This window comes from Pelodiscus sinensis, chromosome 1, assembly GCF_049634645.1.
Source record: "Pelodiscus sinensis isolate JC-2024 chromosome 1, ASM4963464v1, whole genome shotgun sequence".
Lineage (NCBI taxonomy): Eukaryota > Metazoa > Chordata > Testudines > Trionychidae > Pelodiscus > Pelodiscus sinensis.
The window spans coordinates 306,248,121-306,261,058 of record NC_134711.1 but is presented as its reverse complement, the minus strand read 5'-3'; the positions used below and the strand labels follow the sequence as shown (position 1 = coordinate 306,261,058).

At 44.2% G+C, this 12,938-nt stretch overlaps 1 protein-coding gene across 1 annotated transcript in view; it reads left to right on the top strand.

Moving 5' to 3' along the window:
* The first annotated feature begins 201 nt into the window (after positions 1-201).
* The window catches only part of MTNR1B (melatonin receptor 1B), a 47,787-nt gene continuing 35,050 nt past the window's right edge, over positions 202-12,938 (top strand). The window contains exon 1 of the mRNA XM_075919372.1: positions 202-813. Coding sequence (XP_075775487.1) covers positions 603-813 — 211 coding nt within the window. The 5' untranslated portion in view covers positions 202-602. The remainder of the gene's footprint in view (positions 814-12,938) is intronic.

Sequence of the window (12,938 nt, the reverse complement as noted above, 5' to 3'; positions counted from 1 at the left end):
TCCCCCCCCCCTCCTTGGGGATCCCCTTTCCTTACGCACGCTCCGATCGCTCGCCCCGGACTCACCCACAGCAGCTGTGTGCACGCGCCGCGTCCGCAGCTCCTCCCCCCTTCCCCCCCTCCCCCCCCCAGCAGCGCGCTCCGCAGGGCGGGCTCCCCTCAGACTCCCTCCCCCTCCCACCGCTCGCGGCGCGCGGGAAAGTTTGTCAGCGCGTGTGTGAGAGCCAGAGGGAGCGCGGGGGAAGCGGGGCGGGATTGGCCAGCGGCTCTGTGTCTCCTCCGACCCCTTCCCCCGCCTGCCCCAGCTCCTGGCGGGGCTGCCGGCCGGGGCGGGCGAGAGATGGGCGGCGGGCGAGGGCAGGCGGGAGGGGGGCAGGAGGAGGCTGCTGCCTGCAGCCCCGCCCGCCGCCCCGTAGCGCCTTCTGCCGGGGAGGCAGCGGGGGAGTGCGCGCGGGGCGGGGGAGAGCAGCCCCTTAAAGCCCGGCCCGCCGCCGAGCCCGGCTAGTCGCCAGAGCCGGGCACCCGGGGCGGGAAGGCGGCAGCCGGCGCTGCCCCGTGGAGCCCCAGCCCGGGCGGGAGGCTGCTGGGGTCGCGCCGGCAGCGATGCTGGAGAATGGCTCCCTAAGGAACTGCTGCGAGCTGGGCGGCCGCGGGGACCTCGGCTTGGCGGAGCGGGGCGAGGCGGCGGCCCGGCGGCCGGCGTGGGTGGTCCCGGCGCTGTCCAGCGTGCTGATCTTCACCACCGTGGTGGACATCGTGGGCAACCTGCTGGTCGTCATCTCCGTCTTCAAGAACCGCAAGCTCAGGAACTCAGGTAGGGGCGAGCGGGCTGCGGCCGGCCGCCGGGGGCCCTCTGACGGCAACAGCTGGCCCTTTCCTACCCAGCAGGGGGTGCCCGGAAAGCAGCCCCGCCACGCCTGGCTCCAGCCGGGCAACCTTTGTCCAAGGGCAGCTCCACTCAGCTCGAAACTCTGGCGCGCTCTCTGATGAGCCCGGCCACTGCCCCGCTCCTGTAGCGCTGCCACTCTGAGCTGCAGCTCCCCGGCCACTGTCCCGCTCCTGTAGCGCTGCCACTCTGAGCTGCAGCTCCCCGGCCACTGCCCCGCTCCTGTAGCGCTGCCACTCTGAGCTGCAGCTCCAAAGCAAGCTGAGCGTCACCTAAAACTGCTACATTGAGCAGGGGGCTGGAACAATTTGGGCAGTGAGGGTGTTTATAGCACGCTGTAAACCCGGTCTATAAGAGACACCTCTTCAAGCCAGGGGTGCTGCTGCACTCCCAACACCGCTAGTTCTAGCACCGATGGCACTATACTGAGTCGAATCCGTGCCCCTGCCTCGGCCGCGCGCTAGAACTGTGCCAAACCCTGTACTCAGCCCTTGCCCTGGAGAAATAATGGGTATCGTATAGCTTTTGTGCGGCGCATAATTCAGTGTGTTTTATAAGGATGCAACTTTAGAATAGCTTTAATGTTAAACTTGAGGCGTTTCCTAAAACTGAACATTAAGTTCCCATTACAGGCAGTTCCCGGGTTTGTATTGTTACTTCAGATCTTCAATAGCATTATTTTGTGACTTGAAGGAACTCAGTCTAAAGTAATAAAACTTTGTTAAGACTAGATCTAAGTTAGACGCAGAATATTTCATAACATCTCTGTGCTAAATGAAAGACTACTTTTATGCTGCAAAATCTCGGTCGAATTTTATATCAAAGACATTTATTAAGAAACTCATTATGAACCCCTTCTTTGTTAATAAAATATAGTTGGCAATATACCAATATTAAAGCACTTTAAGCATGCATGCTGTGGGGCCCTGTCATGGTAACATAGTTCCACTTCTTTTGGAAACGTTTCCTTTATTTCAACGTTCTCTTCTTTCACATTCATTGTGGACAGATCTCGAATTGAAGGGAAATGAGGAAAATTCAGTCCCCAGATTAAGATAAATTGATGTACAAAAGATTAAGTAGTGTATAAAGAGATAAGTCTTCCTTTCCTAAATGTACTTTATACATATGCATTCCTCTTAGTTGACAGTGCAATGCATTAGATTTCATTTGCTATAAAAAGGCTGAAATATCTCTTTATCTTGTTTATTTAGAAAATGTATTTCTCATAGTTCAGTGGAAGCACAAGACTTGTACAAACATTGCTTTGGATATGTGATTTGCGCTATAGGAGCTAGGCAGTGGCCTTGACACTGATAACTGCTATCCATATACTAATTGGACTTGAATTTAACAGTAGGAGGAGCTAAGAACTATGGATTTACTTTGGCTTTTCAAAGTTAAATGGTTCCTTAGGAAACCTGAGATAAATTAAGTTGGAAAGAATATGATTACAATGATAACTTTTCTATTATCATTTGGTCAATATTTAAATACTATTGTATTTTTTTTTAAATGTAGTCTTTATTAGATTCAGTATAAAAAATAAGTAATAGGGACAGAACAATGGAAATACAGAAATAGAACCTATCAGGAAGGTATAGAACTGAAAAAGATTATTTTGAGTTTTCACCTAAGAGCAGTTTTATTTTAGCAAATGGTTGTCTTTACCCATCAATTGCGTAATAACTTGATATCATGTTTGTGTTTTTTAAAGGCAGGATGTGATTTAAAAAGTCATATAATATGGTTAAAACAATATGCTTCTATAGGATTAGAAGAAAGCTAACGAAATTCCTTCATATTTTTAAATTCCTCTGATTACACTGAGATATCTGCACCTCTGTTGACATGCAAATGCTGCAGGTGAGGAAAAAAATCTTACCAACCTACCAGTCTTTAGGCAAATAGCTCTATCAGTTACCAGGCCCTATAGATGTGAATCACTGTACCTTTGCATGACCCAAATACTGAGAGAATTGTCAGTTCTGCTGAGAATAATCCCTGGAGGTCTGGGTGTACCCTGCTGTGATTAGTGTCTATTGACTGATGAAAATGAATAGACTTTTTGTTTACTCATTTTTGAAAAGCTCACATGGACAAGGGCATCAAATCATAGAGGAAGAAGCGTGATAAAGACTTCTGTGTAGATAGGGAGATATGATTTGCTTCATTCATTTTACAATGTAGAAAAGGTACTGGTGAACATAATAGTAAGAATAAGCTTTAATTTAATTATTAAAGTACCTCGTGGTATCATAAGATGTCACCAGTGACAAGCATAATTTCATAATAGATTTATTAATGTGTATTATTAGGTCCAGTAATACCCACATTGTGCTAGCTACGGTTTATAATTCATGAGGCCAAGTAACAAGCTGAAGGTCAGGGAGAGGGACACAATAAAATTATTTGTAATATATACATTGTCTTCTTAACCTTAAATATTTATCTACACATGACTGTCCCACAAACTCATTTTTAGGCATCATGAAATAAATTACTCTTGAGGATGGTTTTTTTGGGGGGGTAGAAATAGGTAGTGGGTTATTGGTTAATTCAGAGATTTCCATTGGTAGAATGAGAGGGAGAAAAGATGTTAAGATGGATGTGAGAGAATCAGAGAAATGGGCATTCAAGACTAGAACCATTAATGGAGTAGTGGAGAAGGTGAGGGATAGTAAGATCCAATGATTTTTGAGGTGAAGAAAAAGAGAGAAGAGGCAGGAGTTGGAAAGGCAGGTGGATCAAGAGATGACTTTTTGAGGAGTCTGGAGCATAGTGGATATGGAGAACAATTGATCACCATCCTCTTTGTAAAAGCCCTTAACGTATTTGAAGACTGTTATCATATTCCCCCATCTTTTCTCAAATCTGAGTATGCCCAGTGTTTTTTAACCTTTCTAATTTTTTTAATTATTTTTTTGCTCTTCTCTGGGCTCCCTTCAGTTTGTCCACATCTTTCTAAAAGGCTAGTGATCAGAATGGGATGCAGTACTACAGCTGTAGCTTCACCAGTGCCAGCGGAATGGGACAGTTACCTCCTCTGTCTTATGTATAATAGTCTTGTTAATACAACCCAGAAAGGTGTAAGCCTTTTTCACAATTGCATCACATTAATGCATATTCATTAGTGATCCTTTGGCGTTCCCTGATCTTTTGTCAGTACTATTACTGCCTAGCCATCCCATTTTATAGTTGTGCATTTGATTTTTTTCTTCCTAAGTGCAGTACTTTGCACATGTCTTTGTTGAATTTTATCTTGTTGATTTTGAGCATATTTGTAATTGTGAAGTGAAAGGGCAGAGGAGAATCAGATATTGAGGAGGGTTAGGAGGGCATGAAAGTGGATGATTGTGGATGTCAGAGATAATAGGGGATGGGGGTCATTGTGACAGTGAAAGGGTTAAAAGAGGAGAGCAAGCCAAAACTTTAGTGTTGGTGATGGGGAGAATAAAGAGAGGGTGCTAGCAGAGAGGAAGTTGGATGAATTTTGGTCACCATAGTTTAAAAGATGCAGAGAAACTGAAAAGGATCCCAAGGTGAGCAACAAAGATGGTCTAAGGGATAGAATGCAAGCCATATAAGCAAAGACTGAAGGACCTTGGTATATTTGGCTTGGCAAAGAAAGTAAGGGGAGGGCATGATAGCAGTCTTAAAATACTTGAAAAGCTGCCTTAAAAAAGATGGAGAAATATTCTCTCTGCCAGAGAGGGCAGGAAAAGAGGCAGTGGGTTCAAACCATAGCATAGCAGATTTAGATTAAATGTCAAAAAAACTTCCTAAGAGCAGTAGGACAATGGAACAAACTGCATGGCAAGTTGTGAAAGCCAAAAAGAGGCTGGATAACCAGCAGTCTTCAATGGCTTAGCCACAAAAAATCCTGCATCTTGGCAGGGGGTTAGATTAGATGACCCTTGTAGGCTGCGTCTAGATTGGCAAATTTTTCCGCAAAAACAGCTGCTTTTACAGAAAAGCTTGCCAGCTGTCTACACTGGCTGCTTGACTTTCTGCAAGAACACTGACTTCCTACTGTCTGAAATCAGTGCTTCTTGTGGAAATGCTATGCTGCTCCCGTTCGGGCAAAAGCCCTCTTGTGCAAATGCTTTTGCGCAAGAGGGCCAGTGTAGACAACGCGATATTGTTTTGCGCAAAACCGCGTCTAGGTTGGTATGGACACTTTTCCACAAAAAGTGCTTTTGCGGAAAAGAGTCCGTGCCAATCTAGACGCTCTTTTCCACAAATGCTTTTATCGGAAAACTTTTCCGTTAAAAGCATTTGCAGAAAATCATGCCAGTCTAGACGTAGTCGTAGTACTTCTACCCCATGGTTCTATGATTCTATGCAATAGTGGGACCAGTTCAGATCTTGACTACCTTTTTTCTAAAGTAGCTACGGATCTCTTCTGTTGAAGATAGAGCGAGAATTTTAGGAGGTGTATTAAAGTTTAATTATTTTAATGTGATTAATAGCTTTTTCTTCAGGAATCAAGACACCATTATGTCATATCACCCAGATTTAGACACACCTTTCTGTCTCAGGCTTTATACTAATATCTGATAATTACAAATTGTTTAATTATGAATCATCACCCATACAATTAAGACATGATCAAAAGGAAATCTGTTTCACAGCCTTCGTATAATGTGAGGCTCACACAACTGAGTGAAATAAAATGTCCCATTAGCCTTTATATAGAAAAGTGTGGGTTGGCATTAATGTTCAGCAGAAGAGGAGAGTGAAGAAAGTGTGGGGCACTGGTAGAACTGATGCTTTTAAGGTCTGATCTTTCTGTCCTTCTAGACTGGGAATTTAGCAGCATTACAACTGAAGGTTTGATGCATACACTAAAGTCTTCTTGCCTGCATATTTATACCTGTCTCTGGAAATTTCCACTACATGCATCTGATGAAGTGGGTCTTTGCCCACGAAAGCTTATGCTCCAATATATCTGTTAGTCTATAAGGTGCTACAGGACTCCTTGTCACTTTTGTAGATACAAACTAACATGACTACCCCTCTGATACTTGACGCAAAAGTCTGTTTCTCAGTTGTGCTTGTGGGAGAAGGAGTGAATTTATGAAGGTCTTTCTTACTAATTCATATTCTAATTTGTATGAAGCTGCTCCACATGTCCAGTTATGTAACTCTAGCCAGACTTTTTGTAAGACTCTGAGCAATCTTGGAACGAGGTGTACAGCTAGTTTGGATTAGGAAGCCTAATCCGAACTAGCTAGTCCGTGCCGCGTGTAGCCGCACGGCACGGGGTCCGACCTAGCCAGCATTTAAAAATGGAGCCGGCCGGCTTTATGCAAATGAAGCCCGGGAAATTCAAATCCCGGGCTTCATTTGCAACTCCGTATGACTACATTACCCCCCCCCCCAGTTTGAACTAGGGGGGTAGTGTAGACATACCCTGATATATGCTGGAGTAAGGGAAGGAAGGAAACAGCTCTGACTGGTGCTGGTGGACAGCGCTCGGGGATAGCCACAGGCGTAGTATATCCCCATTGGTGAGGACCAGGATGGGAGTGTTGTCATGGAGCAGAAGCTGAGCTGCCTTCCATGAGGTCATGGAGTTAAATAGATGTGTATATGTTACGTGATCTCACAAGGTGATATTGGTATGGGACTCACTGCTCTAGTGCACTCGCACTTGCACCAGCTGAGTTGCCCCAATCATGACTGCCCACCAAAGAATTTTAGTGGATTTTCTGCTGCTGTAAAAATGACCAGATTTATCTGGAATGTGAGCTCACAGGATAATTTATACCCTCTGACTTTTGGCATGGGGCCTTCATCTAGGCTTCGATCACAGCCAAAGGCTGCTTTACTGAGCATTGACATTTGGCCCAGTGGTTAAAACACTTACCTAAGAATCCGGAAAGCTGGCTTCTAATCATTGTTAAACCATAGATTTCCTGTTGTGACTGTAGACAAGTCTTTCATAGTGTGATTTTTTTCACACCTCAAGCAATGCTGCTAAGTTTTAATTGTAGACCAGACCTCATACTCTCAGTTCCTCAGTTCTCCATCTGTAAAATGGGGCTTATAATACTTCACTACCTCAGAGAAGTTTTGTGAGGATAAATACACTGTAAAGTGCTTTGAGGTCTACTAATAAAAGTGTTATTTAAGAACTAGTTACTATACAGATGTAATGTTACCCACTCTACATTCTTTTCTCCATCAATTCTTAGCCCATCCCTCTCACTCTTTCTCTATATACATACACTCATAAGTAGCACCTACTACAAAAGTACTCCCTGTTCTTGATTGAGGTTTATAGATGCGACTGTAATATAAGCAATAATAATTCCATTATTTCCGACATTGTTTCCTCAGTCATTAGAACTCTGGTATATACACAGATCTATCTATCTATCTAAAAATATATTGCTATATGAAAATGCACACATATCTACATAAAATAAAACATTCCTTCACATGGTACTTTTACAATTCTGGCATTCAATTTCCTACTAAATACATTTATAAACATGTAACTGTGTCTTGTGCCTTTGTTCTTCATTCTTTCCCTTTCCCCTTACCACTTCCTTTTCTTCTTTACATTTGGGTGTGTATTCTCCTCCATTGTTATTTTTAGCTTTTCCTTATCTGTCTTCTCTCCCTTAAATCTCCCTTCATTTCCCTCCTGCATTGTGTTCTCTCCCTCCTTTTCCATGTGCTCACTCAGACCTAATTTCTAACCCTCTGTATCTCCATTCTTTTCACCATCCCAGACTCTCTGCTCCTCCTCTTTTCTACCCACTCAATTGTACTCTTTTCTAGCCACCCACTCTTTCCCATCTCAATCTGTCATATTGCGGACAGTTTCCTGAAGGAACCAACCAGGAGCCATGCTTAATTTGACCTGCTGCACACAAACATGGAAGCATTTGTTGGGGAAGTAGATATGGGTGGCAAGATGAGCAGAGGTGATCATGAGATGGTTGAGTTCAGGATCCTGACCAAAGGAAAAAAGGAAAGCAGCAAAATACAGATCCTGGACTTCAGAAAAGCAGACTTTGACTCCCTCTGGGAACTGATGGGCAGGATCCCCTGGGATGCTAAGGTGAAGAAAAAAGGAGTCCAGGACAGCTGGCTGTAATTTAAAGAAGCCTTATTGAACGTGCAGGAACAAACCATCCCAGTGTACAGTAAGAAAAGCAAATATGGTAGGCAACCATCTTGGCTTAACAATGAAATCTTTGGTGAGCTTAAACACAAAAAGGAAGCTTACAAGAAGCAGAAACTTGGACAGATGACTAGGAAAGAATATACATTTATTGCTTGAGCATGCAGGGGTGTAATTAAGGAAGACCAAAGCACAATTGTAAATGCAGCTAGCAAGGTATGTGAGGGGTAACAAGAAAGATTTCTACAGGCATATTAGCAATAAGAGGATAGTCAGGGAAGGTGTGGGGACCCTTACTGGATGAGTGACAGATGATGTGGGAAAAGCTGAAGAACTCAATGCTTTTTTTACTTTTTTGCCTTTGTCTTCACAGATAAGGTCAGCTCCCAAACTGCTGCACTGGGCAGCACAGTATGGGTAGAAGCTGGGCAGCCCTCAGTGGAGAAAGAACAGGTTAAAATTTATTTAGAAAAGCAGGACATACACAAATCCATAGGCTGGAGATAATGCATCCAACGGTGCTGAGGGAGTTGACTGAAGTGATTGCAGGGCCATTGGCTTTTATCTTTGAAAACTCATGGTGATCAGCAGAGGTCCTAGATGACTGGAAAAAAGCAGATGGAGTACTCATCTTTTAAAAAAAGGGAAGAAGGAGAATCTGGAGAAATACAGACTGGTCAGCCTCACCTCACCTGGACAAATCATGGAGAGAATCCTCAAGGAATCCATGTTGAAGCATTTGGAAGAGAGGAAAATTATCAAGAGTGGTCAACATGGATTCACCCAGGGCAGGTCATAGCTGACTAACCTGGTTGCCTTCTATGACAAAATAACTGGCTCTGTAGATATAGGGAAGGCAATGGATGTGATATACCTTGACTATAGCAAAGCTTTTTGTATGATCACCCACAGTATTCTTGCCAGCACATTAAAGAAGTATGGATTATATAAGTGGACTATAAGGTGGATAAAAAGCTGGCTAGATTATCAGGCTCAATGAGTAGTGATCAATGGCTCGATGTCCGGTTGGTGGTTGGATCAAGTGAAGTGCCCTAACGGTTAGTTCTGGGGCCAGTTTTGTTCAATGACATAGATGAGGGATAGATTTCACCCTCAGTAAGTTTATGGAAGACACTAAGGGTATGTCTAGACTACAGGGTTTTGTCGACAGATACTGTCGACAAAGAGCGTCTAGACTACATCCAGTTCTGTCGACAAAGCAAGCCGCTTTGTCGACATCACAGTGTGGATGCAAAGGACAGTGTAGATGCAATAATGCCTTCTATCGACAGAACTCTGTTGATAAAAGGCGTTATTCCTCACAGAATGAGGTTTACATACGTCGACAAAACTGCTGAGTTTTGTCGATGTTATGTCGACATAACTCAAAGGCAGTGTGGACGCAGGTATAGTTTTGTCGACAAAAGTCCACTTTTGTCGACAAAACCCTGTAGTCTAGACACACCCTAAGGTAGGGAGAAAGATAAATAGGCTGGAGAGTAGAGATAGGGTGCAGCGTGATCTAGACAAATTGGAGTATTGGGCCAAAAGAAATCTGATGAGGTTCAACAAGAAGTGCAGAGTCCTGCACTTCGGGTGGAAGAATCCAAGCACTGCTGCAGGCTGGGGACAAAATGGCTAAGCAGCTGTTGTGCAGAAAGGGACCTGGAGATTACAGTGGATGAGAAGCTGGACATGAGTCAACAGAGTGCCCTTGTTGCCAAGAAGGCTAATAGTATATTAGGGTGCATTAGTAGAAGCATTGCCAGCATATAGGGAAATGATTATTCCCCATTATTTGGCACTGGTGAGGCCACATCTGAAGTATTGCATCCAATTCTGGGTCCCCCGATACACAAAGTGAAGGGCAACTAAATTGATGAGGGGGCTGGAGCACATGACTTATGAGGACAAGCTCAGGAATTTGGGCTCATTTAGCCTACAGCAGAGAAGAGTGAGGGGGAATTTGATAGCAGCCTTCAACTTCCTGAAGGGAGGGTGGTCCAGAAAGGATGGAGAGAAGCTTTCCTCAGTGGTGACAGATAACAGAACACGGAGGAATAGTCTCAAGTAACAGTGGGGGAGGTGTAGGTTGGATATTAGGAAAAACTGTTTTATTAGGAGGGTGGTGAAGTACTAGAATGGGTTACCTAGGGAGATGGTGGAATCTCCCTCCCTAGAAGTTTTTAAGTCCCAGCTTAACAAAGTCCTGCCTGGGATGATTTAATTGGGGTTGGTCCTGCTTTGAGCAGGGGGCTTGATTCAATGACCTACTGAGGTCTCTTCCAGCCCTAAGATTCTGTGATTCTATGACAATAGTTATTTTGAAATAGAGTTAGAGTGGATGCTCCACTGCTGCTATTTGAAAATAACTACTCTCCAGAGTCATTCACACTAATTACTCCCCAGTGCTTACTGAGGCTCTAAGTTGAGGTAGCATGTCCACATTAAGGGAGCCTACCTCAGACTAATTTTGAGCCTTCCCTGTATTGTGAAGACACTACAGGCGGTCCCCGGGTTACGTACAAGATAGGGACTGTAGGTTTGTTCTTAAGTTGAATTTGTATGTAAGTCGGAACTGGTACATATTGTAGGGGAAACTCTAGCCAAACATTTCTCCAGAGCTCAGTTTTATTCTCCCACACCTCACTTCCCTCAGTCCTTTATTCTCAAGCTGAGGTGTCTGCTGAGAAAAGCCGCTCCGCGTCTCCTTGGTCTGCTGCGGGCGGGCGCTAGCTTCGCGTCTCCCTGGTCTGCTGGGGGGAAGCAGCTAGTGCAGGGTTGCCTCACCCCGTTTGTAAGTAGGGATCCGATGTAACCCGGGGACTGCCTGTATTTTGAAATAGTTCTTTCAGGAGTTATTGTTTTGAAATAAGTTATTTTGAAATAATTTCCTAGTGTAGACATGCCCTGTGGGAGCAGTGTATGCAGTATTTCCCCTGCAGTAAAATGAAAAATGTTCTATTGTGCCTATTGTTCCTAGGTACATGGCTTTGACAGTAAAAAAGGAGTGTCAGGCTCACAGGGGAAAGTTGCCAATTTTTCTCCAGCAGTGTTATGTATGGATTTTCAGGTTATTCAAGAACTGTGATGGATTGACATCCTCTAGTCCCAGTTGTCTAATAGGACAGAACCCTTCAGCAGCACAAAGTTCATGTAACTGACAGATAAACCCCAATTTTATTATAATCCTCTAAAAACATTCCAGTGCTCACAGGATTTCAACACTTCATTAGGCTAAATCTGTGGTTTCCAAACTTTTTCAGGCCACAATCACTTTTAGGTTCACCTCTGTTAGCGTGACCTCCCTCCCCCCACCAGTCTTTGTTTTGTTTGTTTTTTTAATTAAAAGTACAAACTCCTACCTGTGAGGCACAGAAAAACTAGCCCCTGGCTGTGATGCTCTCTCTCTCTCTCAGCTCCTCTCAGGGACCCCTCACAAGCCAGCATCCAGACAATCCTGACTCTTAAGCCCCTACACCAACTCCCTCCCAGGAACTTCCCTCAATCCACAAGGGAAGGGGAAATTCCCTCAGGTAACCTGTACCTATGAGCTCCTGACCCTTGCATTTCCCCAGGACCACGAACCCCTTCACCCACAATCAGCCCTCTCTCAACAGTCTTAGCCATCAAAGGAACCCCCATCAATGGTGCCCTTGGGCTGCACAGCAGCATTCTCTGCACCTACGTGGTTTGTATGCCAGTTGCTATACTTCAGCCAACAACTCCATGCTTGTGTGCAAACTGACATTGGTTGCAATGTGCCAGAGTGAGCTTTTATTTCTCTTTTCCCCTCCCCTTTTACAGATGCTTTGTACATTTTCTCTCCCCATTCCCTTTTTTATTAAAGTCTCATGATGCCCTCATCCCATTACCTGGGGTTGTGACCTATACTTTGGTAAATGCCAAGCTCGATATTTTATTTTTCTTCCCCAATGTTATGATAAAATAAATTTACAAGCCCACCACGAGAATAGGACTTTTGATACAAATGTTAATGACGATATCTAATACATCATACTTTATTACAGAAGTCATTCATGCAATTTTGTGAAATAGAACAGTCTGACATCATACTGGAATGTTAAAATAAAATAGCATACAATTAGCAACCAGAACCAAATGCTCCTCTGGGACCTAGACCAATGAGAGACCATGTGCCCTGAGAAAGCTTAAGTATCTTTCAAGAACAAGCTCTTTAAAACCATTATTGCTCTGCTGTGTGTGCAAAGCTCTTGAGTAAATATCTGGGAATATCCATGCTATAGCTGGGTATGTGATTGGTAGCTTGTGTAGATGTACCTGCACCAGCTGTAGTCTAACAGCTTGCTAAACTTGCTAAACGAGGTAGAGTGGAACTGAGGGGCTATGTCTAGACTGGCATGATTTTTCTGGAAATGCTTTTAACGGAAAAGTTTTCCGTTAAAAGCATTTTCGGAAAAGCGCGTCTAGATTGGCAGGACGCTTTTCCGCAAAAGCACTTTTTGCGGAAAAGCATCCGTGGCCAATCTAGATGCGCTTTTCCGCAAAAAAGCCCCGATCGCCATTTTCTCAATCAGGGCTTTTTTGCGGAAAACAAATCTCTGCTGTCTACACTGGCCATTTTGCGCAAAAGTTTTTCGGAAAAAGACTTTTGCCCAAATGGGAGCAGCACAGTATTTCTGCAAAAATACTGACAATCTTACATGAGATCATCAGTGCTTTTGCGGAAATTCAAGTGGCCAGTGTAGACAGCTGGCAAGTTTTTCCAGAAAAGCGGTTGCTTTTCCGGAAAAACTGGCCAGTCTAGGCACAGCCGTGGTGTGGGATGTGGCACAGACGGCACAACTGAGTATGTATGAAGAGCAGGTGGGGTTCAAATGGATTTGTGCAGCCCACACTGATGCCCATAACACTGCATCTTCACTGATATTTT